Source organism: Pelodiscus sinensis, chromosome 19 (genome assembly GCF_049634645.1).
Source record: "Pelodiscus sinensis isolate JC-2024 chromosome 19, ASM4963464v1, whole genome shotgun sequence".
NCBI lineage: Eukaryota > Metazoa > Chordata > Testudines > Trionychidae > Pelodiscus > Pelodiscus sinensis.
The window spans coordinates 15,593,768-15,617,652 of record NC_134729.1 but is presented as its reverse complement, the minus strand read 5'-3'; the positions used below and the strand labels follow the sequence as shown (position 1 = coordinate 15,617,652).

The 23,885-nt window shown below is 57.3% G+C and overlaps 2 protein-coding genes across 5 annotated transcripts; one reads left to right on the top strand and one right to left on the bottom strand.

The window, feature by feature from the left end:
- Positions 1 to 1,862: 1,862 nt before the first annotated feature.
- Positions 1,863 to 6,560, bottom strand: LOC142819068 (insulin gene enhancer protein ISL-2-like). Its single transcript, XM_075903406.1, has 5 exons — positions 6,400 to 6,560; positions 5,553 to 5,736; positions 4,947 to 5,194; positions 3,419 to 3,681; positions 1,863 to 2,223 (listed from the first exon to the last, which is right to left on the bottom strand). The coding sequence occupies exons 1-5, from the start codon at positions 6,494 to 6,496 to the stop codon at positions 2,020 to 2,022; spliced, it is 996 nt and encodes a 331-aa protein (XP_075759521.1). The 5' UTR covers positions 6,497 to 6,560; the 3' UTR covers positions 1,863 to 2,019.
- Positions 6,561 to 14,156: 7,596 nt separating this feature from the next.
- Positions 14,157 to 23,087, top strand: SPMAP2 (sperm microtubule associated protein 2). Of its 4 annotated transcripts, none has more exons than XM_075902574.1 (8): positions 14,157 to 14,228; positions 15,445 to 15,631; positions 17,293 to 17,351; positions 17,766 to 17,888; positions 18,073 to 18,139; positions 19,685 to 19,811; positions 21,902 to 22,049; positions 22,776 to 23,087. In XM_075902574.1, exons 2-8 carry the CDS (start codon positions 15,537 to 15,539, stop codon positions 23,015 to 23,017), a joined length of 861 nt encoding a protein of 286 aa, XP_075758689.1. In that variant the 5' UTR covers positions 14,157 to 14,228; positions 15,445 to 15,536; the 3' UTR covers positions 23,018 to 23,087. The 4 variants fall into 4 exon arrangements, with proteins under 4 accessions (XP_075758689.1, XP_075758690.1, XP_075758688.1 ...); XM_075902575.1 differs by lacking the exon at positions 14,157 to 14,228 and adding an exon at positions 14,614 to 14,635; XM_075902573.1 differs by lacking the exon at positions 14,157 to 14,228 and adding an exon at positions 14,822 to 14,964.
- Positions 23,088 to 23,885: the final 798 nt, after the last annotated feature.

Genomic DNA, 23,885 nt, shown 5'->3' with positions numbered 1-23,885 from the left:
TTCTTTACCCGCCTCTTTCTCCTCTTGTCTCTCAGCTAACGCCGTGATGGGTGTGGAGTGGACAGACAGACAGATGACAGACAGACAGACCGCATTCTCTTCCCCTTGCTGCATCCCATCTCTACAGACCGATGCATCCCTTTAGCCCCTCCTCAGACTGCAGACAGGCACCGGGGTAAGGTCTGATCCTCCCCCCTGCACCAATCTTGTTCCGTTTGAACTCCCTCCTCCCAACTGCATCCCAGGAAGCAGGATCTGGGGTACCCCCTTCCCCCAAAATTCCCAGCCAGGGGGAGGTCACAGGCTCACTGTGGCTTGGGTGGATTTACTCCCCCCCCCCCCCCCCATGAAAGAAAGTTTAGTTTCGAGTGGAGCTTGCTGGGGTCTTTATTGGGGTTGTGCTGCCGCCCAGTGGCAAAGACGGGTTCTTCCTGTTCGGGCCCAGGCAGGCTGAGCGGCTCCAGACGACACCCTGACGGATGCTGAAGTGAGTTTCCATTCTGGCTCCCCTGTCCCCAGGCCGGGGACCCCGTGGCACGTGAAGCTGAGCCTGATGCGGTAACAGCTTGTGTCGAGCTCACACGTCTCCCTCCATAGCTCTGTGCCTGCGTAGGCACCGCCTGGCTGCAGGAATGCAGCTGCCTCTGGGGAGGAGGGCAGCTGATGCACCAGAGTAACAATGGTGGCGAGAGGGATGGACTGGAACAGTGACATATGGGTGGACAAGCATCTCTCCGAGGCATCTTTGACCCTCCCCCGTTATTAATGACTAGTGCTTATCTCGTGTGCGTCGTGGCCCCGTCGAGGATCAGGGCTGGGTTGTGCGAGGGGCTGAGAGAAAGACCACGCCGCACGTGGCAGCAGCGGGTGACCCTGCATGACTGTTCGGCACCACCGGCGAGGGGCGCGGTACGAGGCACCGGCGGGCCCAGAACGGAGCGGGTGCAGAGGCCGGGCACAAAGACCGGGCGTCGGGGGAGGCTTTTCCGAGGGGTTTGGAAGGCCAAGCGCCTGCCTCTCTCCTCCCGGCGCCCTCTCTTGAGAGCTGGCGGAGCGAGGGGTAGGCTGAGACAGTGGCAGAAAGCTGGCGGGGGCCTGCTACGTGCCTGGGGCTGAATGAACAAGCCTGGGGCCCTGGCCCCAAAGGCCGCTTCATTCGCCCGCCGGCTGCGGGGTTGACCCCAGCGAATGCCGGGCCGGCAGCTTCATTAGCGCCTGCGCTGGGGAAAGGAGCCGGGTTTGGGGGTTTCTCCTTCTCCGGGGGGCTAGGAACCCAGGGCAGGGAAGGCCGAGGGGGGGCAACGGCTGGCGTAACGCGCGGCACTGAACGAGCCGTTCGCAGGACGTAACACGTTTCATTGGGGCGCCCCCTCCCCCCGGGTCGCCCTTCCCGTCGACACCTCTCCAGGGCAGAGCTCTCCGGTCACAGGCTAACTGGGCCGGCCGGCATGACGTTCCCCTCCTTACCTCACCCTCAGCCAGCCCCCTCGGCCCTGAGCATCCAGGCTGACCCTGCAAATTACACCCCCGCCCCGCTTGGCTGTGAGGGGCCCACGCCAGGTGTGAGCGCGGGACTCGTCCAGGCTCCCTTCCTGAGAGGCAGGTAGAGCGGCCCGAGAGCTCGGGAGGGCTCTTTGCTCCGGTGGAGAGCAGAGCAGAGGGGCAGGGAGCTGGCCCTTTAAGGGGGGGGGTGTTAGCCCCACAGGTGGGGCAGGAGGGGTCGGGTGAGCCCATCCTGCCGCTGAGGTAAACAAGGCCAAGGCCTGGGCGGGGAAAGGGAAGATGCTGGAGAAGGGACCCAGCCCTGGGAGCTGCTGCTCTTTGCTGGGCAGGGAGCACACCCCCTGCCCTGGCCGGAGCGCGCCTGGGAAGGGGGCCGGGGCTGGGGGTGGGGCAGGGTCTGTCGCGGGGAAATTCCCGACCACGAAGGCCCCCAAAGGGACTCAGTGCAGGACTGCGGCTCGGAGGGTTCGCCTGACAGCCGACCCCTCGCTGACTCCGCTGGGCTTCGGCTCGGCTCTAGCGGAGAGCGGAGCCCACCCAGCTGAGCTGCTCCGGCTCCGTCAGCCGCAGCGGCCGGGAGAAACCTGCCTCCTCCGTGCCGCTCACCGGCTGCCGCGAGGGCCTGCCCCTCTGCAGCTCCACTGGGCTCCAGGCACACGCCTCGTCCTGGGGCTGCGGGCTGGCGGCCACCATCCGGGTCCCCACTGCTCCCTGCAAGCTCTGCGGCGAGACCAGAGAGAGGGAGGCCAGCTGAGTTGCCGTGTGTGGAGGGAGCTGGCCGCGCTCAGCCCCATGCCCGGCGGACACGTCTCCACAGAGGCGCCCCAGTGCGTGGCCCCGACGGGCCCCCTTGCGCCCCTCCAGACGGGCACCGGGGTCCCACACAGAGGGCAAGGCAGTTCAAGCTGGGATAATATGAACACCAATCCTGCGTGGGCGGGGCTAGCGCTCTGTGCCTCAGTTTCCCAGGTGCTCCCCTCTGTGTGACGAGCTGCGCGCGAGCAGCACTGGGGAAGGGTGGAGAGTCACCCCCTGGGGCACAGGCCTGGGCGCGGCGGTTTCCCTTCGAACCCTCCCGCCCCTCTGTGCTTAACTCCCAGGTGAGACGCTTCCTGAGCTGGAGCCCACACAGCAGCCTCTGAGGACTGCAAACCTCTGCTCCCATGGTGCCCCCTGTGACGTAGTGGGGGTACTTGCTGGGCTGTGGTGACCCCTGCTGTCTGGAGCAAGACCCAGCAGGGAAAACCTCACTAGGCCAAGCTAATGCCAAACTTGTTGAACCAGTGGCCAGACACCCCCCATGGAGAGGAACAAAGGGAGGTGGAATGCTGCCCTGGCTGGGGGGCAGGGCTGGAAGTTAGTTGGTTGGTTGGTGGCTGTCTGTGAGGATGGATGAGACAGCCTAGGGAGAGGAGCTGGAGTTTAGGGGCCCAGTCTCCCCCCAACTCAAGGGGGCCTGAGGCATCCTAGCCCAGCTCTGTGACCAGACTACATCTGTGCTGTGCTGTATCCTGGAGAGGCAATAAACTTCCTCAATTCTACTGGCTTGTGCCATTTCGGGGTGCAGGAGACGGGGGACCCCAACGCGCCGTCACACCCCCCCTTCCACCTTCTCACGGGGTTTGCAGCCTGGACCCCGCTGCGTCTGGCGGGGACCCCAAAGGGACCTCGACGGGAGACGCCTCCCGTGGGGCGGGTTTCACCAGCGCAGTTAGTGCAGGTTTCACACTCAAAGCCACTCAGGCTCCGAGCTCCCGCAGCAGAGAGAGCAGCCGGGGGCTGCAGCGTCTGCAAAGAGCATTTTCCAGCTCGGCTCCCGGCCACAGACCCACCCTGTGGGCCTCTGGTTCTGCAGCCCCCTCGGTGTCCTGGCCTGGCTTGGACGGTCCAGGGCTGAGCTGCGCTCCCCCCTTACCAGGGCTGGCGGCTGCAGCTGGCCTGGCTGGTGCGCGAGGCTCCGCTTCTTGTCCTTGCAGCGCTTGTTCTGGAACCAGACGCGGATGACGCGGGGGCTGAGGCCGGTCAGCTCCACCAGCTGCTCCTTCAGCCCGGCGTCGGGGCGTGGGTTGGCTGCGTAGCAGGAGCTCAGGGCCTGGAGCTGCTGCTCGTTCAGGACAGTGCGGACGCGGGTCAGCTTGCTGGAGGCGCCGTGGGCCCTGGGGCCGCTCGAGCCCATCTCTGGGTCAGAGAGAGGCAGGGGTCAGCCCCCAGCAGGATGAGAGAGCGGGTGGCTGGGGGCCTGGGAGGGGGTAGGGAACCATCCCCCCATCGCAATGGCAGAGACTGAAAGCTGCTGGCTGGCTCCTGCGTGGAAGGAGTTTGTTGGGTCTCAGCGTTCCCAGCGGACGGGTGTCCCTGAGCTCAGAGAGGGGGCCTGACCCACGGCCCCTCAACCCCAAGAGGAAGGCTCCTAGTGACCTGAGACCAAGGACTCGCCGAGACCCTCCCCGCCCTGTGTGTGAGCAGACAGGTGCTCGCATGTCAGCTCCCTGCCTTGCTCTGACCTGGCTCTGCGTCCACACTGCCGAGGTTCTTGTGGAAAACCGTCACTTACGTCCACGCTGCAATCGCGCTCTTTCGGGGGAAATCGAGAGAGCAGCTGGGTTTTTCCGACGTGGGCAAACCTCTTTCTACGAGGAAGAAGCCTTTTCCCGAAAGAGCTCTTTCAGAAAAAGGTGCGTGTGGCCGGGGAGGGGGGGCTCTTTCAGAAAAAGGCGCGTGTGGCCGGGGAGGGGGGGCTCTTTCGGAAAAAGGTGCGTGTGGCCGGAGAGGGGGGGCTCTTTCGGAAAAAGGCGCGTGTGGCCGGGGAGGGGGGGCTCTTTCGGAAAAAGGCGCGTGTGGCCGGGGAGGGGGGGCTCTTTCGGAAAAAGGCGCGTGTGGCCGGAGAGGGGGGGGGCTCTTTCGGAAAAAGGCGCGTGTGGCCGGGGGGAGGGGGGGCTCTTTCGGAAAAAGGCGCGTGTGGCCGGGGAGGGGGGGCTCTTTCGGAAAAAGGCGCGTGTGGCCGGGGAGGAGGGGCTCTTTCGGAAAAAGGCGCGTGTGGCCTGGGAGGGGGGGCTCTTTCGGAAAAAGGCGCGTGTGGCCGGGGAGGGGGCTCTTTCGGAAGAAGAGGGAAGAGGAAAAAGCACCGGTGCCCTGGTGGCCGCTCCGCCCATAGCAATCGCAGCGGACGTGCGAGAGTCTCCATCCAGTCTGGACGCTCTCTCCAACAAGCAGCCCGCTTTTGCGATGTGCTTTGGCAGTGTGGACGCTGTCGCAAGACGTTTTTTCAGAAGTTTTCTTCTTCCCAAAGACGCCTGCATTCTGGACGCAGCCTGCGTTTGCCTTGGAGGTCCCCGGGAGGAGACAGGCTGGGGCTGGGTAGCCCAGCATGGGGTCTCTATCGCGGCCTCTTCTAGTGCCACCCAGGCAGTGCCTTTCTGTACCAGCCCCGGCCCGGAACTTACCTGAGCGGTGCACCTTGGTCCCTGCTGACGCCGGCATCTCTGGCCCTGCCCCTCCCTGCCCAGGCCACTGGTGTGTGGGGCAGAACATCCCCTCGGGCTGCAGAGCAAACTGCTCGCCGGGCAGCAGCCGACGCTGGCACCGGGCGCAGCGGAAGCAGGCCTGGTGGTACACGGCCCCACGTGCCCGCAGCACCAGGTCGGAGGGCAGCAAGGCCTCCCGGCAGCAGGCGCATCTCCGGGAGAAGAGCCTGCGGGGGGCGAGGGAGCAGAAGGAAAGGGGCCTCAGGCCGAGGGGCAGCGTGGCATGAAGGAGTTTGCTGGTTCCCAGTGGCCTCACCGACACAGCCGCCCCTCGGCACGTGCCACAGGCGGCCACCTGGCTGTGCTGGGGCCGCAGCATGGGAGCCGCTGGCCCGTGGCACCGCGGTGAGGCCGAGAAGGCCCTGGGTCACGCTGAGCCCCCCCAGGTGGAAAGGCAGAGGCGTAGCCCTGGGGCAGCCCAGCCAGCCACGACCCCCCTGTGCCTGCTTGGGCTCTTTGTCGCCCCCCAGTGGCTGCTCCGGAGGGGCAAACGAGCCAGCGGCGGGCCCGGCGCTGGTCCCTTACCGGAGATAGTCGGCTCTGCAGTACACGCTGCCGTTGCGCAGGAAGCAGGTGGGGCTGCGGGCCAGGCTGAGCCGGCAGCAGCTGCACCGCAGGCAGCCCACGTGCCACTCGGTATCAGGCGCCACGCGGAGGAGGACGGGGCCTCTGATCTGCCCCCCGCAGCCAGCGCACACTGGCCCGGGGCCTGGGGAGAGGGGGCAGCAGAGTCTGCTTAGCGGCCGTGCCCAGTAGATCCAGGGCGCCGACCGGTCTGGCAGCGAGCAGGACCCCCCTTGTGCCAGGTGCTGCCCAGACACGGAGGGAGACGGAGCCCCGGCATTGGCATCAGCAACTCCCCGCCCCACGGCCGGCGTCTGCCGCGCTCCCGGGCTCAGCACCAGCCCCTCACCAGCACGGGGCTGCGCAGGGAGGTGTGGAGCGGCCCCTCCGAACCTGGCCGGAAGGGTCGGCAGGGAGCCAGGCCGGAGACGAAGCCGCTGGCTGAATCCAGCCCAGCTCGGCCGTCACCAGAAACCTTTCCCAGCCGTGAGTTTGCTGGGCCTCAGCGCGGTTCCTAGCGGGCAGGCGTCCCCGCAGCACGTGCCTGGTGCTGACGGACGCAGTGATGCCCTAGGAGTCTCAGGGACGGAGCCGCTTCCTCTCCCTGTCTCAGCAGCGTGGCGAGCTGGCGCTGCGGGTACCGGCCCTGTGGGGTGCAGGGGGGACCAGATCGGCCCCTCTCTGGTCTTGCCGCTTCCCAAAGGTGGGGGGGTCTGGGGCCAAATGCAATCGCTGCTCTGTCCCAGAGGGAGCCCCCTTCCCAGCCCCTCCCCTCAGCGCCCACAGGGTCGTTAGCAGGCTCGCTTACCCTGGGAACCTTTGCCACAGCCTGGCACGCAGCCCCTCTGTCCTTCCTGCCGCTCCTCCTCCCCAGTGGGGTGGGCTCGCGCCGGCCCCTCTTCCATGGGCCGGCTCCCTGCACTCGCCCCTCCTGCCTCCAGCCCGTCCTGCTCTCTTCCGCTCTTCCCTTCCCTCTCTCACCTGCTCTCCCTTTTCTTCCCCCCTCTGCTTCTCCTGCCTTGGGCCCCCGTCCCTCTTGTCCTTCACTTTCTCTGGCTCCTCCTGGCTCCTTCCCCCGTCTTCTCCCTTCCCCGAACAGTCTGGCTCCCTGACAGCCCATGGGGGCTGCCCCCCTTTATACCCGCTCGGCCCCCATCCGTCAGGTTAATTCCGACAGGCCGCCCGCCCCTTCATTAAGGAGCTGCCAGGAGCTGCCTCCCTCTTAGGAAAATTACCCTTCACGTGGCACGGACCTCCCGCCCTTCCCTTCGCCGTCCTTGGCTGCGCTGGCATCTGAAGGGCAGAGCTCCGTCCCCGAGAAGAGATCCTGGACACGCCCAGGGTGACCATGGACAAACCCTCCTGTCTTTGGCCAAGCTGGGCAGGGCCTTCCCCCACCGTGCCCCTTAGCCACTGCCCCCATGCAGTCCCGCGCCCGCAGGTTGCCAGGCAGGCCCCCAGCCAGCTCAGCACGGCCCTGCCAGGGGGCAGCACGAACCATGCTCCTCCACAAGACCCCTGGCTTGGCACTTTGCCTCCTCTTGTAGCCTGCCTCGGCCAGTGCTTCAGCTGACGTCAGCTGCCACCGCCGATGTGAACGGAGCGCCACCGATCCCCCCAGTCATTCTTGTTGCCCTGTGGCACTGCTCCTGAGGAAGACCGCAACCTTGCCTGTAAGCCACTGCCCAGTCCACATGCCCTCCACCTCCTCAGGTTCAGTGTTCATTCCCCACTGCACTCGTTGCCTCCCGCCCCATCCAGGCTGCTCCCCACTCTGGCTCTTCGAGTGCACAGGGAGGGGGCCCACTAAAGGCATCTGTTTAAAATTCCCCCAGGTTACAGATTCCCTGGCCTTGGTGCCGCTGCCACCTCTCCAAGGCAAACACCCCTTGCGGCCCCAGGAAGACGCCCTCGGGAGTTTCCTCCTCTGGGTTCCTCCCAAGCGCTTTAACCCAGAACTCGACCCCCCCCCGCCATTCTTGTACCTGCTGATGTTGCAGTTTTAGACACGCGCACACACAGCCGCCTGCCTTCCAGGACACAGGAGTGAGGCCACGGTCTTAAGAGCTGATTTACGCACAAAACAAACCCCACTTGGTAAAACACGACTTGGTTGCTGGGTGTTACAGAGCAACTGAAAACCAGAACGGGTAAGACAGAGAATTGCTCCCTGGGAATTCGGTTTACGCGTTACAGTGTGAGGGGGAGCATTGGGCGCTGCACAGACCAGCCCAACAAACGGGAAAATAATCCCATCGTGTCTGACTCACCATTCCCTGCTCTACTCCCGTCTCTGTGGGCCCAGGCGCTAGTCCTTCCCCAGCAGGGACCTCACTGAGTTCTCCATGCCTGGGTTCCTGGCTCAGCTCTGCTCTGGTCACACAGCCAGCAGCCCACTGGCTCTCCTAGCTTCCTGCCAGCACTTCCCACTTCCCTGGCATTCCTGGGGACGCTCCAGGGCCTTACAGGCAGCTGAGTTACCTCAATGGCTGGCATGCCCAGAAAGGGGGTCATGCCCCTCCCATCTGTGTCAGCCCCTCCCAGGAGTTCCTCCGGGGACGAGCCATAGGGCTCTGCTGGGGGGATTGGGCTTAGCCTGGCAATGGGACAGACATAGAGGGAACATGAACACCAGCGAGAGGGGACACGTCCATGCGCAGGCAGCAGGCAGGTGGCTGCAGGCCCCAGATCCGTCGTAAAACCAGCCTCAGTCAAGCCCAGTGGCTCCTTTACCGCGTGGCTGGCTGGGTAGTAAAAACGGGCCCCAAATGCCGACAGGGGCCGGCGCCTCCCAGCTCCCAATGGCGGGGGTGCTGGGTGCTGAGCACTCCCGAATCTGCCTGGCCCCGCGAGGAGACCCACTTCGCCACGGGCCTGAGCCTCTTGGCTTCGCAGCAGGCCAGCTCCGTGCTCGGATTCGGCCCTTTGGTTGCAGCCGTATCCTCCTCTCTCCCTGCGTCCCTCCCTCCAGCACGGCCCCTGCCGAGGCGTCTCTTGCAGGAGGAAAGGCAGGACATCAGGGGGGTTCTTCGCTGTGGCTGTGGGGCAGACAGACCCGGAGACTCTGGCTCCCTAGTTGCTGGTTTATGCTGCTGGGGGGGGGGAGAATCCCTGTGGAGGGGCAGCTGCCCCACACTGGCTGGAAGGGGTTAATGCAGGCTGGAGGGAGCCTTTGCTGAGCCCTGGCCAATCAAGGAGAGGCTTTTGAGGAGCCAATCAGAGTGCAGCTTGCTGGGGCAGCCTAGTATAAAAAGAGCTGCCCACCAGCCAGGAGGCAGTTTGGCTCTGAGCAGGGAGGGTGCAGGGCTGGTTCCAGAGACACCCTTTGGGAGAGCTGGGCTCAGGGGGCTAGCGAGGGAGGCTCCTGCCTGATCCCTGCCAGGCTGTGGCCTTGCTACTAGGTGCAGGGGAAGTGGCCCGGGGAGCAAGAGGCAGGGAAGGGGAGTAGAGGGGGCAGGACAAAGCTGCTGCCAGAGGGTCCCTGGATCGGGACCCAGAGTAGGGGGCAGGCCTGGGTCCCCCCTTCTCCCTTGCACGGTGTCTCGTCACCAGTGCTGTGTGGCCTGGCAGGGCTGTGGCTGGACCCTGCAATGAGAGCTGAGATTAAGGCTGCAGTTGGCCCTGGTGGCAGGTACTAGACCGGGTTGGGGAACAGCTGAGCTGTGTCTACACTGGCATGATCTTGCGCAAATACTCCCTAATGCAAGAGTTTTTGCGTTAAAGTATTTGCGCAAGAGAGCGTCTACACTGGCATGTGCCTTTGCGCAAGAGCATCCGTGCCAGTGTAGACGCTCTCTTGTGCAAGAAAGCTCCGAGGGTCATTTTAGCCATCAGGCTTTCATGTGCAAGAAATTCATGTTGCCTGTCTACACTGGCCTCTTGCGCGAGAACAGTTGCGCAAAAGGGCTTATTCCTGAGCGGGAGCATCATAGTCCTTGCGCAAGAAGCCCCGATTTCACACATTAGAACGTCAGTGTTCTGGCACAAGAACTTGTGGCCAGTGTAGACAGGCGGCTTGTTTTTGCGCGAAAGCGGCTGCTTTGGCGCATGATCACGCCAATGTAGACACAGCCTTGCGCAAGAAGCCCTCTGTTCCAATGCCTTACTGCAAATTTACTTGCGCAAGAGCGTGTGTGCAGTGTGGACACTCTGCGAGTTTTTGTGCAAGAACGGCTGTTCTTGTGCACGAAGCCTGCAGTGTAGACGTAGCCTAGAAGTTACCAGGGGGGTGCAGGACTAAGCAAAGGGGCAAAGCGACAAGTGGTTCTTCAGTCTCTGCTTCTGCTTTATTCCAGCCCCCATCGGAGTGAGGGGAAGACTCCAATCCACATCAAAGAGCACCTCTCCCCTTTGATTAAAGGCACCGTCAGGCCAGCCAGGGTGATTAATATAAAGAAATAATGGGAGCTCTCTTTGCCTTGCAAATTAAAACCACGCCTCAGCCCTGCCTGCCTTTATGGGGATTAGGCAAAGAGAGAGGTGGATGTGGGGGATGGACACAGAGACTCAAAGTCTGGGAGAAAATTACTAGGCGTTCCTCTCTGCTCATTAGCATATGCATCAGTCACCCCGGCGGGAATGAATCCCAGCCTGCTTTTAATTACCTGGCCTGCGCTGTGTGTGGGGAAAGAGGGTGGAGGGAGGGGAGAGTGTCCTTTGCTTATTACAGATCAACCTCTGAATATTAAATCAATTTCCTGATTAGCCCTCGGCTCCAGTGAGTCATTCAGAGGCGGCCGTGGGGGGAGGAGTGTTGGTGAAGTTTGGGGAGAAGTCAGGGAAGGACTTTGCTAGGTCGTCATGCAATGGAGCGTCTCATGCCATGACAGAAGGGGATCGGTGGGGTTAAAATGGCCTTTCCTGCATGGAGGCTTAAGGTGATGCTTGGCATGGACCCAGGCTTGAAAGGGCAGGGCGGTTGGGGGCCTGGCTTCAGGCCAGAGCCATGCCAAGGCACAAGCACCACAGGATCTTGCTGGCTTGGGCAGCTTCGCGGGGCATCCAGGGCCTGGCGGTCGAGCTGGAGGTGCATTGGCAGAGTTGAGTGAGAGCCCATCATGGGAGCGGCAGGGGCAGCCAATCAAGAGCGAAGGGCCCTTCCCCCACTCTCCCTGGCTGGCTCGTTTCAAGCCTCGGGCCTCGCTTCTGGGGTTTGAAAACGAGTGGCCAGCGTGAGAAGTGCAGCGCGTTCTCTGGCCCCGAGGCGTGGCCCTGTGGTGTGGGGCTGCCACCGTGCCTATGGGCTGCTGCCGGCCCACCCGGGCACGTGCCAGCTACCTCTCTCCCCCGCTGACAAGTGAGAGGAGAGGCACAGCAGGCTCCAAGCGCGGTGCAGGCTCACATGGCGCATCCCCAGCTTTCGGCCCCCAGTGCTCAGGGGAGTTCAGGTCAGGAGCGGAAGGAAACGGATTCTGCTCTGAATTGCTGCTTGAGGAGAGCATAACGCCTGGGGACTCGCCCAGGGTCCGTGCCCGGAACATCGCGCTACACCAAAGGGCCAGCTCGCTGCATCTGACGACGCTGGTTTTACCCACACAAGCTGCTGCCCTGATAAGTGAGTTAGTCTTTGTGGTGCCCCAGGACTCCTCGTCATTTTAGCTAATTGGGGGTTTGCTTCCTTATCCTCCCAGAGAGCCGGGGCTTCACTTGCCTGCTGGAAAAGAAGCCATTTGATGTGCACACAAGGGACAGCCAAGATCACAACCCACAGGAAAGTTAGATGTCAGCAAGTCACCAGGTCCTGATGAAATGCATCCCAGGATACTCAAGGAGCTGATAGAGGAGGTATCTGAGCCTTTAGCTATGATCTTTGAAAAATCATGGCAGACAGGGGAGATTCCAGAAGACTGGAAAAGGGCAAATATTGTGCCCATCTATAAAAAGGGGAATAAGAACAACCCAGGAAACTAGGTCAGTTTAACGTCTGTCCAAGGGAAGATAATGGAGCAGGTAATTAAGGAAATCATATGCAAACACTTGGAAGGTAATAAAGTGATAGGGAATAGCCAGCATGGGTTTGTGAAGAACAAGTCATGCCAAACTAATCTGATAGCTTTCTTTGATAGGATAACGAGCCTTGTGGATAAGGGAGAAGCGGTGGATGTCATATACCTAGACTTTAGTAACGCATTTGATACGGTCTTGCATGATATTCTTATTGATAAACTAGGCAAATATAACTTAGATAGGGCCACGATAAGGTGGGTGCATAATTGGCTGGATAACCGTAGTCAGAGAGTTGTTGTTAACGGTTCTAAATCCTGCTGGAAAGGGATAACAAGTGGAGTTCCTCAAGGGTCTGTTTTGGGACCCGTACTGTTCAATATCTTCATCAATGATGTAGATATTGGGATAGAGAGTACGCTTATTAAGTTTGCAGATGATACCGAACTGGGTGGGGTTGCGACTTCTTTGGAGGATAGGGACATAATTCAAAATGACTTTAGCAAGTTAGAGAAATGGTCAGAGGTAAACAGGATGAGGTTTAATAAAGAGAAATGCAAAGTGCTCCACTTAGGAAGGAACAATCAGTTCCATACATACAAGATGGGAAGCGACTGTCTAGGAAGGAGCATGGCGGAAAGGGATCTAGGGGTCATAGTGGACCACAAGCTGAATATGAGTCAACAGTGTGATGCTGTTGCAAAAAAAGCAAATATGATTCTAGGTTGTATCAACAGGTGTGTTGTAAGCAAAACTCGTGAAGTCATTCTGCCGCTCTACTCTGCACTAGTTAGGCCTCAGCTGGAGTACTGTGTCCAGTTCTGGGCGCCACATTTCAAGAAAGATGTGGAGAAATTGGAAAGGGTACAGAGAAGAGCGACAAGAATGATTAAAGGTCTAGAGAACATGACCTATGAAGCCAGGCTTCATGAACTGGGCTTGTTTAGTTTGGAAAAAAGTAGATTAAGGGGGGACATGATAGCGGTTTTCAAATATCTAAAAGGTGTCACAAGGAGGAAGGAGAAAATTTGTTCCTCTTGGTTTCTGAGGACAGGACAAGGAGTAATGGGCTTAAAGTGCAGCAGGGGAGGTTTAGATTGGACATTAGGAAAAAATACCTAACTGTCAGGGTGGTCAAATATTGGAATAAATTGCCAAGGGAGGTGGTGGAATCTCCCTCTCTGGAGATATTTAAGAACAGGTTAGATAGACATCTGTCAGGGATGGTGTAGGTGGAGCTTGGTCCTGCCTTGAGGGCGGGGGGCTGGACTCGATGACCTCTCGAGGTCCCTTCCAGTCCTATTATTCTATGATTCTGTGATCTCCTGAGAACCTGCCCAGCACTCTGTTCTGCAGGCTGCACACGGCGAGGCGGGGCAGCTGAGAGCCCCCTGGAAGTTGGGTGGTTTCTAATGGATGGATAATGCTGGATTTACAGAACAGTGTCCAGTGATGTTCAAAGCCTGGACAGAGATTTGTGACTTTTATTGTTGTGTGTCATGGAGCAAGGCCCAACTGAGCAAGGGGCTATCCAAACACAGCCCAGTGGGTCTGCCCCTCACCTCCGGTGACTGCTGGGGAGAGCCAGTGTCCGTAGGATGCCCCCTTCATCCTTGATTGGCCCTGGCTGTTGGGGATGTGGCCCAGCTGTGGAGAGACAGATCCCGCCTCAATCTCATTCCCCCACACGCACCAGGCTCGGTCTACCCCTAAAACGTGGGTACACCCAGGACAGCTGCCCGGGGTGTGAAAAGTTCACCCCCACAGAGGTGTAGGGAGGCTGAACGCAGAGAACTTGTCTGTCCTTCCAGCTAACTGCAGAGACACAAACGTCTGGGGTGGTGGCGAGGGTCCCCACCACAGCGGAGCTGCAGCCATTCTAGTGTAGGCCGGAGGCTCTCACGCTTCACTGCAGCGTGACCCCTTCCGACACCAAACATACTCCATGGCCCCCTGAGCCTCGCCACCGGGGGCTAAAGGCCTGAGCCCCAGGGAGTCTGGATCAGCCCTCCTGACCCCACAGGTCCTGACCCACAGTTTGCGCATCTCACCCCAGCGGGGGCATTTATTCACATAGGACAAGGGGCCGGGGGAGGCCTGAACACAGAGACCAGCTGCTGGATCACGAGGCAGCAGCACAGGGTCCTGCAGCCTCCAGAGGGGTTCCAAGTTTCCCCGCCTCCTTCGCACACAGGGTGGGACTTCAGCACCAGGGGAAGGAACAGCTCCCTGAGCTGCTCCCAGGGGCTGGCCGGATCCGGGAACTGAACACGGTGCTGAGGTGCCGGGCTCACCAGCCCCTTCTCCATGGGCTAACCCTACGTTGCTGATTTCCCTGGGGATTCCTCTTCAGGAAGAGCAGTGTTGCTTAGCCCACGGGCTTGCCAGGCAGAGGTGGCCTTTTCCTAAGGGGGGCCTGCTGTGCTGGGTGCTGGCTGGACACAGGAAGGGACAGCACCCATCCCACAGATCTCCAAAGGGTGGGAGAGAAAACACAAGGCACCTAAGTGACTTGCCCAAGGTTTTCTAGGAGGACAGTGGCAGAGCCAGTCTCAAATTCTAATCCCCAGACCACTAGGCACTCAGCCTGGGGTTCCCCTGGCTACGGAAGGTGCAACCCCCCTTGCCATGGCAACCGCCTGTCTGCATCGCTGTGTTCCATAGAGGAGGAAGGCCATGAGGAGAGCAGGCCAGGTACGGGGGGGAGCAGCCCATGAGTCCAGTGGAAGGGAGAGTGGCCAGGCAGGGCCAGGGGAGAAGTCAGAGCAAGGGGTGTGGGAGAGTTTGTGGGACTTGTACCTCTCTGGCTTCCCAGAGATTGGGGGAGCAGATGTGTGGGAAAGGAACCCCACTCAACCGTGAGGGAAGGGGGGAAGCCACGTGGGGTGAAACCCAGGCCCCATTGAGGTCAGTGGGAATTTAGCCATTATCCAAGTGGGGCAGGTTCTCATCTCTGCTCTCCGAGTTCCCTGCTGGTTACCGTAGCGCGCAGCCTCCCTGGGTCTGGGACTGATTTTAGGGCAGCATTTCAAGGCTTCCCCTCTGGTCGTTTGCAGGTGAAAGACTCCCTGTCTCAGCTCCAGAGGCCTGAAATTGACAACGTGTGTTACCAACAAAGCCCATAATTGTGGTTTTAATCTTGTGTAATTTAGCCCTTTTAATCTGTATTAGTCTGATAGGAAAATGTTCGGCCTTGGGACAAGGGCTAGGTAATTACGGCGTCCGCTGCGAAGATTAACAAATAACGGGTCCCAATCTGTGGACTTTAAACACGAACAATCACTGTTGATTTCAGTGAAAGCCGCGCTCAGTAACAGACCCCCCGACCATCCTCATCATCCTCCTTGTCGTGCAGGCCCGTAGGGATCGCCACAAGATATTGGGGCCCTGTTGTGCTAGCTGCTGCACAAACACATGCACCCCAAAATAGGCAGGTTGTTTATTATTATTATTATTATTATTTTATTATTACTAATAATAAATAAACAGGTGGGTGTTTAACAGCTCTGCCCTAGGAATCGTTTTGAGAATGTTTTCTGTTATGCTGGAGGGCAAAGGAGACGACCATGAATCCCGTTACACAGTGTAATAAATATAATCATGATCTGATCTAGGTAATCCAGATTATCGTATTTAGTCCACAGCTGACGCGGGTTGGATTTCTAGCGAGTCCTGTCATGGGTCAAAGCTGTATTGTGCTAGGGGCTGTACACACAGACGAGGAAAAGACATTTCCTAGTATTGATTCTGTCACCCTCTGATTGACCAGCATGTTCCCTACGGGGCTGCATAAGGCGACTGAGGGTAGCAGCACAGCGCCTTTTGTCCTGGGTCTCCCTGCAAACCCCTCTGGCGTGTTAGTCACCAAGTGGTTCTCTTGGACGCAAAAGCTTCTTCATCCTCCCCTCAGATATGCAGTAACACGAAGCGGGCGTCCGGAAGCAGCTCACATCATCTGGAAGGGGCCTGAGCTCAGGCGCGTTTCCCAAGCAGCTGATTGCTATGGTAACTCATGCTCAAGCATGGGACAGCTCCAGGGAGAGACGCATCAGTTATCTCGCCCGGCCAAAAGTCAATCAACAGATCATCTGCAACAAGTGAGCGCAGTTCTGCCGGGTTCCTGACGTGACGGGTGGTTTCAGTCCGGCGCCTTCCTTTCTCACCGCTTTCCCCAGACACAAACCTCGGCATCAGTCTGCTTTCCTGTACGCCGGTGTCAGTCTGGGGTCACCCCTTTGGCTGAGTGGACTGACTCTGGTTTCAGTCCGGTGCGGGGGAGGTCAAAATGTGATTTTAGGCGACTCTCGGTTTCGTGTTGCATCTTGTTTCCATTGCCAGCTTGCCCTCCGTGTCTGTTACTCTTTGCATGAAGTAATAGTGCTGGGCATGTCCATAGCCGCTCATTTTGGGAGGGGCGACTGTAGCACAGGGCAGTGAGGTGGCTGCCCTGGGGCTCGACACAGCTGGCATCCAGACTCCTTTGGACTCCTAAGATTCCCAGCTTGCCAGCCTCTCAAGGCCAGAGTTTAGCAGCCCGCTAGGTGGTTTTTCTGGGTGTGGCCTGATGTGGGTGCCAAGAGCCCAAAGCTGCGAAGAAAGAGCCGCTCTCAGCCGTGGGGTGGGGGAGCAAACGCAGCCCCGATGCGCAGAGCCGGTGACCCAAAGAGTCCGTGACAGAGAGGAACCCACAGTTCCTGAGCCCCGTAACTAGAAGCCCAGCCTTCCGAGCCTGACTTACGGCGCCTCTGGCCGCTGCAGGGGGGCTGTCTCTCAGGCTGCCGCTGCCATCCGGCAAGGGGTGGATTGGCAGTGCTGTCTGCTGGGACTGCGGCACCCTGGGTGCTCGCCCTGGCTTCTCCATCTGTAACTCCCTTCCTCTGCCTGTTACGGGTGCTGGGCTCCCCATGGGGGCTGCTAGGCCCTTGGCGGGACAGCCCATGGTTCTCTGTGCTGCCCTAAAGGAGCCGCTCGGTGAATCCCAGTGAATTGTGGGAAACTATCTGTCCTGCTGGACACACAATAGAATTGTGGGACGGCTCTGGAGGACGTACCAGCGCCCGAGTGCTGCTAGCTCTAACGGGGTGTTACCAGCCCAAGGGAAGGCAAATCTGGACTCTGCCCAGGTAGCGATATGGGCATGAGGGCTGCTAGGGGCTGTATCGGAGCTAACAACAGACCCTCAGTTTCCCCGCTGCAAAGCAGAGATAATTGTGCTCACCCACCTCTAGTGCTTGGAGACACAGGGAGGCAAAGTGCCCAGGTAAGTCCTAGGAAGGATTGTCAAAGGGGCTGTGTCCATGCAGCTGGCTGGGTGGGACAAACACCCCCATGGCTCTGGTCAAGCCAACTCCTAGCAAGAGGGGTGTGGCTGGGGCTGCTCCGGCTCCTGGCCTGAGTGTGTAGCCTGCAGGTCAGGCGGGTCCCCATTTGACCATCACCAGCGACACCCCCAGGAGCAAGATTGGGGTGTAGATGAAGCTTGGCCTGAGACTGGGCACAGGAATTGAACTTTTACCCCAAGGGGGGGCACATTCCGTTACCCCCGCAGCAGGAGCTCACGCTTCCTTCCCACCCCAGGCCCGGTGGAAGCTTGTTCTTCCGCCCCCCGCCCCCCCCCCCCCCCCCCCCGCGGTCCTGGGGCTGGCCTAGTGCTGTGCCCTGACGATTAGCAAGTGCCCCTGCTCCCCCTCCCCTGTGCATGCCTGAGCTGGGCCGAATGGGCCGCCAGTAACCTGGCTGTGTTGGATGGTCCTTGCAGGGTCTCAGTGTACTGGACAGACAAACCGCCACCCAAGGCTCACAGGTTCACCGTCCCTGGTAAGTCGAGTGTTTTGCTGCCTGATGGGAAATTAAACAACAATTCCACATGCCCTAAACGCAGTTCAATGGTGAGTCTAGGACAGCGGGGGAGGGGGGCCCCTTCAGCAGGCACCCCTTGCAGAACCGCCCTATCCCGGGAGACCGCCCTGGTTATGACAATCTTGTGGCCCCCTGAGATGAAGGAGGCTGCTCATGCGACTTACTCATGAGGCCAGGCTGCCCATTGCTGCTCCAGGGGTATGTCCCTGGCCTCTGTTCGTCTGGAGGTGGGTGACAGGGGAGGGATCGCGTGAGGATTCCCTGTTGAATTCCCTCCCTCTGGGGCATCTGGCATTGGCCACGGTCGGCAGACAGGACACTGGCCTGTTGGTTTGACCCAGTCTGGCCGTTCTTATGTTCTTATGTGGTCAGAATCAACCCAATGGACAAGTGCTAGGGCGGAGCAAACTTCCTTTTGCCCAATGTCCCCCCCACTCAAGCGCTGCACCTTCCAGAATCCAGTCGGGAATGCCGTCCTGTCCCGCTGGCAAGCAGGCAAGTAAAAGCTGAGTCATGAATAACCTCCTCCCTTTTGCTCCCCAATTCCTGCCGGACCAGGCAGAGAATGCCTCGCAGCAAAACATCTATTCAGGTTTTTATGGGCTGTTACACAGCTAACGCAATGTGAGTTCTTCAGAAAAAGCTCTGTGGGTCTCAGTTTACTTTTCTTCCTCCCCAGTCTTAACGCCAAGACAGGAAGAACTTTCTCGATCCAAAATGATCTACCGAGGATTTGAAGAAAACAGGTGGGGGAGAAATTGACTAGAAAGAATTCTGTGTTACACAGAGATCCAATTGGAAAACTGTTAACATTCAGCTGCAGGAACGTCCTAATGAATTATTTGTTATTCCCTACTTAAGAAGGCTTAGCCATCCACTGCGGAAGTAGTGAGAATGCCCCGTGATCTGAGGTCAGCAATCATGCAGCAGAGGGGACATCAGACAGGGCCACTGACGGAGTGGGGGGAGAACAATTGCTAACCCTAACCCTAACCCTTGCCAAAGCAATTTAACTACTGGGATGGCTCTTCATCAAAATCACTTAGGATGCATCTGCACTGCACCCTTAGCTCGAAGTGAGACACGCAAATTGCAGATCTTCTTTCGATTCTTTTTCAAAATAGGCTATTTCGAAATTTGGCACCTCTACACAGCACCAAGTTTTGAAATAACACACTACTTCGAGACATCCCTCATCCCTCGTGCGACGAGGTTTACGGGGTGCTGAACTATTTCGCAATGGCGGACGTGTTGAAAAGACATGGGGTAGCTTTTCGGGATACATCTGGTACCCTGAAATCGCAGTGCAGTGTAGACGTACCCTCCAGGTGACAATTTTGTCAAGTCGACATCCCCTCAGGAAGCATGGATCACAGATCACATTTGACTTGTGAGCCAGTCAGACGGTGCAAGTGAAGCAGGATTGGCCAGTTTGGCAGTGGTATGGATGAGCTTGAGCAAACGCCTCCATGTTGCCAGAAATGCTGATTCCCCAGGTTTCTGAGTGGCGGCGCTGACCTCCAGCATGGTGGGGAGGGAGTGTGAAGTCAGGAAAGAGGCCCGTAGTCTGGAAGAAGCAGTCATGGGCTGCGGATTGTGCTGCTGGAGGTACTGCACACGAGGAATGGACTGCGGCTTGGCACACTAACGCTCCTGGGGGAGCAGGGTTCACAAGACATGGGGGCTGCGTCTAGACTGGCATGATTTTCCGCAAATGCTTTTAATGGAAAAGTTTTCTGTTAAAAGCATTTGCGGGAAAGAGCGTCTAGATTGGCACGGATGCTTTTCCACAAAAGCACTTTTTGCTGTGCCCATCTAGACACGGTTTTGCGCAAAAAAGCCCCGATCGCCATTTTCGCAATCGGGGCTTTTTTGCGCAAAACAAATCTGAGCTGTCTACACTGGCCCGTTTGCGCAAAAGGACTTTTGCCCGAACGGGAGCAGCGTAGTATTTCCGCAAGAAGCTGATTTCAGACAGTAGGACGTCAGTGTTCTTGAGGCAATTCAAGCGGCCAGTGTAGACAGCTGACAAGTTTTTCTGCAAAAGCAGCTGCTTTTGCGGAAAAACTTGCCAGTCTAGATGCAGCCGGGGTGTTAGATCCTCAGAGTTCTTGCCTGATACGGACTTAGATTCCTCCTGTTGCTTCAGTCACAGACAGCATCCTTCTTCCCGTCCAGCCATAGGGAGCTGTCTAGGGTTGCTGTGTGCTGTTAAATTGTGACCTCACTCGACTCCAGAGGTGGCTGCATTCCTAACTAAATCACCCCCTTCCTTCCCTCGCTGAACACAGGTCCATTCCAATATGGCCAGTGAGTGCCCCCTCCAAGCATACTGTGGCTTCCCCCAGGGTGAAGGAGCTGGCACGTCCAAAACTGGTCAACAGTGCCTGGAAAATCGACCGCCCTGTCTACACCACAGTATGTATTCGCCACAGTGAATCAGACACCCCTCTGACCGCAAGGTTCTTCATATTTGACAGCATCCTCATTGACAACAGGGATGTTGATCTGTGTGTGTGCGCATAGGCGTGCCCAGGTGCGTGCTGGCTTTTTACTCGTTTGCCTGCGTTTGCCATTACAGTTTCAACCATCAGACTCTGCAGTCTCCATTTTCCTGCGGCAGGGCGGGCCACAGGTGGAACTCCTCTTCCACTGATGATTTTGGCCTTGATTCACTTCTGCTGCCTGCCTGGTGCATTCATTTGTACCTGTGCCAAGTGGGTGTGAAACTAACTACTGACAAAAACAACAAGGAGTCCTGTGGCACCTTAGAGATGAACATTTATAGGGCATAAGCTTTTGTGGGTAAAACCCACTTCCGAAATTACAGCAGCAGGGGGATATATATATATAAAGTACTGGTATAACAGAAGAAGGGTGTCACGTAGCAAGTGTAGGCCCAATGTCAATGAGGCCAATTTAATCAGGGTGGATGTGGCTCACGCCCAACAGCTGCTGGGGAGGTGTGAATACCAAGAGAGGGGAAATGGCCTTTGTAGTGACAGAACCATTCTAAGTCCTTATTCAGTCCTCATTTGATCATGTTGAATTTGCAAATGAATGGCAGCTATTTGTAGAAGGATGGCTACTTTTAAATCTATGTCTGAATGTCCAGGTGTGGATATACCCCTCCCTCCATAACTTCCACTCCAACTCATCGGACAAAGTGGGTTTTACCCATGAAAGCTCATGACCTAATAAATCTCTAAGGTGCCACAAGACTCCTCGTTGTTTTTGCAGATACAGACTAATACAGCGACCCCTCTGAGGCTTGTAATTACTTACAGTAGCACCTAGAGGCCCCAACCGAGATTATACTAGGTGCTGTACAGACACATGGTGAAAGTCCCTGCTCCAAAAAGCTCACAGACAATAGGGTGGGAGGGGAAACTGAGGTACAGAGTGATGATGGGATTTGTCCAAGTCACACAGCGAGTGTGCAGCAAAACCAGGGTAAGCACCCAGATTTTCAGATTCTCAGTCCCAAGAGGTTAGCCTCAAGACCACATCACCTCCCCTTTCTGGTGTGGTATTATTTGTATAGCAGCCAGAAAGCCCAGCCTTGGACCAGGTTCTGCTGTGCTAGGTGCAGCGTTTCACACCCACTCTGCACTGGCAGGTGCAAGCCAGTGAAGAATCAGGCCCTTCATATCCTGTCGGAAGAGAATTAGGCCATAGAGCCAAATAACAAAGAGCACATTAGCTGTTAACAGCCACACTGAGCATAGCAGACAAGTCACTGTTTCTACAGGGCCCCCAGGACGCAGAGTGCTTTGCAGACAAACCCCAAGAAAACAATCTCTGTTTCACATTTGAAAACCTGAGCAAGTCCCTTTGCAGCTGACTCCCCCCAGCTTTGAAAGGGTGGCGTATTTTGTGGGAAGGAAAGGGGCTTGCAGCAGCTGGCATGTCGTCATATCCACGTGTAGCAAAGTTTCACGTCACATACATGGCTAACGGCTGCATTCACGTGACGTCTGCTGCTGTTTGCCCAGCGTGACTAGAACTGTGGACGTGTGCAGCTCATGGTAATTGTCCATTTGTTTTCTTTACTCAGGAAAAGTCGGTGCTAAAGCAACATCTGGTTTTTTTGTTTTTATGTTTCTCTTTATCCAGGTTCCCATTTGGGTGAGTTACTTACCCACTCCCACATAGTAGGGCATTGGCTCAGCGTAGCACCTCCAGACTGCTCTACGATGCTTGTGTGTGTGTGTGAGTGTGCAGCACTGCTTTCTGCTAGACAGAGTCAGAACTGCACATGGGTGTGTCATAGGCCTTATGCTGCTTGGTGATACTTTCCTGTAGTGCTAGTGATGGGCACCCGCACTGCTGCAGCACATTGATCTGAGATCTTCCCACACTGAAGACATCCAATTCCAAATGACCACGCTATGTGCCATGGGGGAAGTTCAGAGCCATTAAAAAATGCTTCATTTCTTCAATTGATCTCCAGCCAGGGCAGCTGGAGGAATTCAAAACTGACCTGATCCTAAGCATTTGGGTTTCAGGTGAGCAAAGGAGCGAGGACTGCTGTGACCCGAGAACGAACCATTCATCTGGCTAAACCAAAGAAACGGGACTTCTTAGCCAAGATGGACGCCTCGTCCACACCTCCACGGAGCATCGCACAACTCACCAGGACTGAACACTTAGCCCGTAAGAGCCCACATTCCCCTCCTTTTGGACACTTACAGACCTTTTGCCTCAAGATCGGCCCTGCTACGTCCCAGGGCTGTGCAGCAACAGAAATCTCTTGTAGAGAAACATCTGGGTTTTGGGAAACCAGCTTTCCAAATAAAGGGCATTGTGTCTCCCCAAGGCTGCACAGCTTCTCTGGCCTTTCTTGGGCTCTGCAGAGATGGAGGAAGGGCTGCCTGTGTCACTGGGCGATAAGCTGGCAGGGATCGAACCCAGAATTCAAATCAGAGCCCTCGCTTTCTCTCAGCAGGTGGTAAAGAGCTCTTCTCCACTCCACAGCTCTCGGCAGCAGGTGGTTCGAAAATGCCACCTCTAGAGTTCAGGATGGATCAGTGTCTGTAGCGCTAATGCACCATACCGGTGCTAAGGATTAGTCCTGTGATGAGGAGCATTGTCTAGTGGTTAAAGCACAGAACCAGGAGCGTTGGACAATCCAGGTTCTAGCATGAAGCTCAGCCATGGTGTCTGACCTTGGACCCTTCCCTCATCCACAAACTAGGGGTAACACACTTGTCTCCCTGGGGCACTGTGGAGCTTAACAAATAAAGGCTTGTGAAATGCCTTGAGATCCTCAGAGGGAAGGGGCTAGCGACAGCCCGTGGAATGCAGAAACCTCAAGACATTTCCCTCAGATTAAAACATGAAGCATATTCCTTTTCTTTCCCTTCTGCTCTGTTCTCATAGGGCCGAAAACGGAACACCCGTCCTGCCTCCCGGACAAACCAATCCGGTGGCCTGTGTCCACGGGCGCCAGGAATGCCGTCATGTCGGCAAGGCTCTCGGAGCTCGCCCAACCCAAGGTCCGCAAGCAGATCTTTGAGGGCTACAACCCGTACAGGATCTCCGGTGCTGCCCTGCATGCAGAAGCAAGTGTCCGTGTGCAGGAACTCAGCATCCCTCAAAGAATAAGAAAAAAGAGGTTGTAAGTTTTGGGCTGCCCTGCACTGACTTGGGTCTGTCTTTGCATGCACATTAAATGGTTTGCAATGTAGTTCAGCATGCTGTCCTGTGTTGTGTGCTCATGGTCCATCCCAGAAGGTTGCTGGGGGCTGGAAGTTTCTGCATATGCTGACTGTGATGGCAGTCGTGGCATGCTGGGGAAGGGAGCTGTCGGGTGGAAAGTCCTTGCTACCCAGTGCAAGCAGGGAGGTTCTGAGAGCGCCAAACGAGCGACTGGCTTTGCAGACTTAAATACAAGGTGAAAACTGCCTGCCATTGTGGTGTCAGGAGGTATATCTGCATCTCACAGCACCCACCTCCTGGGTACGACTGGGTGAATGCTGCAGAGGAGGTTTAATTGCAATACAACTTGTGAATTTACTCCCGGGGTGCCTCCGCCCCCTTCTAGTCAAACATTTGTGCCAGCGAAATTTAATTTGCAAGAATATTCCTGGAAAGGGAAAATGTCAAAAGGCGAATGTGTATTCACAAGGGAATGTGCACCCTGCATGCCTGCACAGCCAGCTTTCGGGGTCAATCTGTCAACGAGTGGAAGCAATGCTGTGTGACAACCAGTTCCACCAGGCAGATTCCAACCAAAGCAAATAGAATGGCAAAGAGCAGTTTGCAGACTGAAATATGTCCCCATGAACCATTCATCAAATCCTGCTGAACGACAAGCAAAATCAATAAGTCCATTCATGGGTAAATCACAAAAAGAGCTAAATTCAGGGACTGGACTAGGTCTCCCAGCTGTGTCCCGCTCCAAACACCTCTGCTTTCACAGTGACAATCCCATAGATCTACTGTGGCCAGGCACGAGAGAAAGCAACGGTTCTTCTAGAAATGGGCTTG

What these genes read in the sequence shown, in the direction of transcription:
- LOC142819068 (XM_075903406.1), bottom strand. Translation starts at nt 6,496, where the DNA reads ATGGAAGAGGGGCCGGCGCGAGCCCACCCCACTGGGGAGGAGGAGCGG. An exon ending in TGCAGAGCCGACTATCTCCG is followed by an intron (nt 5,195 to 5,552) that starts GTAAGGGACCAG and finishes CGCCCCCCGCAG; the next exon opens with GCTCTTCTCCCGGAGATGCG. An exon ending in AGCTGCAGCCGCCAGCCCTG is followed by an intron (nt 2,224 to 3,418) that starts GTAAGGGGGGAG and finishes GTCTCGCCGCAG; the next exon opens with AGCTTGCAGGGAGCAGTGGG.
- SPMAP2 (XM_075902574.1), top strand. Translation starts at nt 15,537, where the DNA reads ATGGTAACTCATGCTCAAGCATGGGACAGCTCCAGGGAGAGACGCATC. An exon ending in CGAGGATTTGAAGAAAACAG is followed by an intron (nt 18,140 to 19,684) that starts GTGGGGGAGAAA and finishes CGCTGAACACAG; the next exon opens with GTCCATTCCAATATGGCCAG. An exon ending in ACCGCCCTGTCTACACCACA is followed by an intron (nt 19,812 to 21,901) that starts GTATGTATTCGC and finishes TTTGGGTTTCAG; the next exon opens with GTGAGCAAAGGAGCGAGGAC.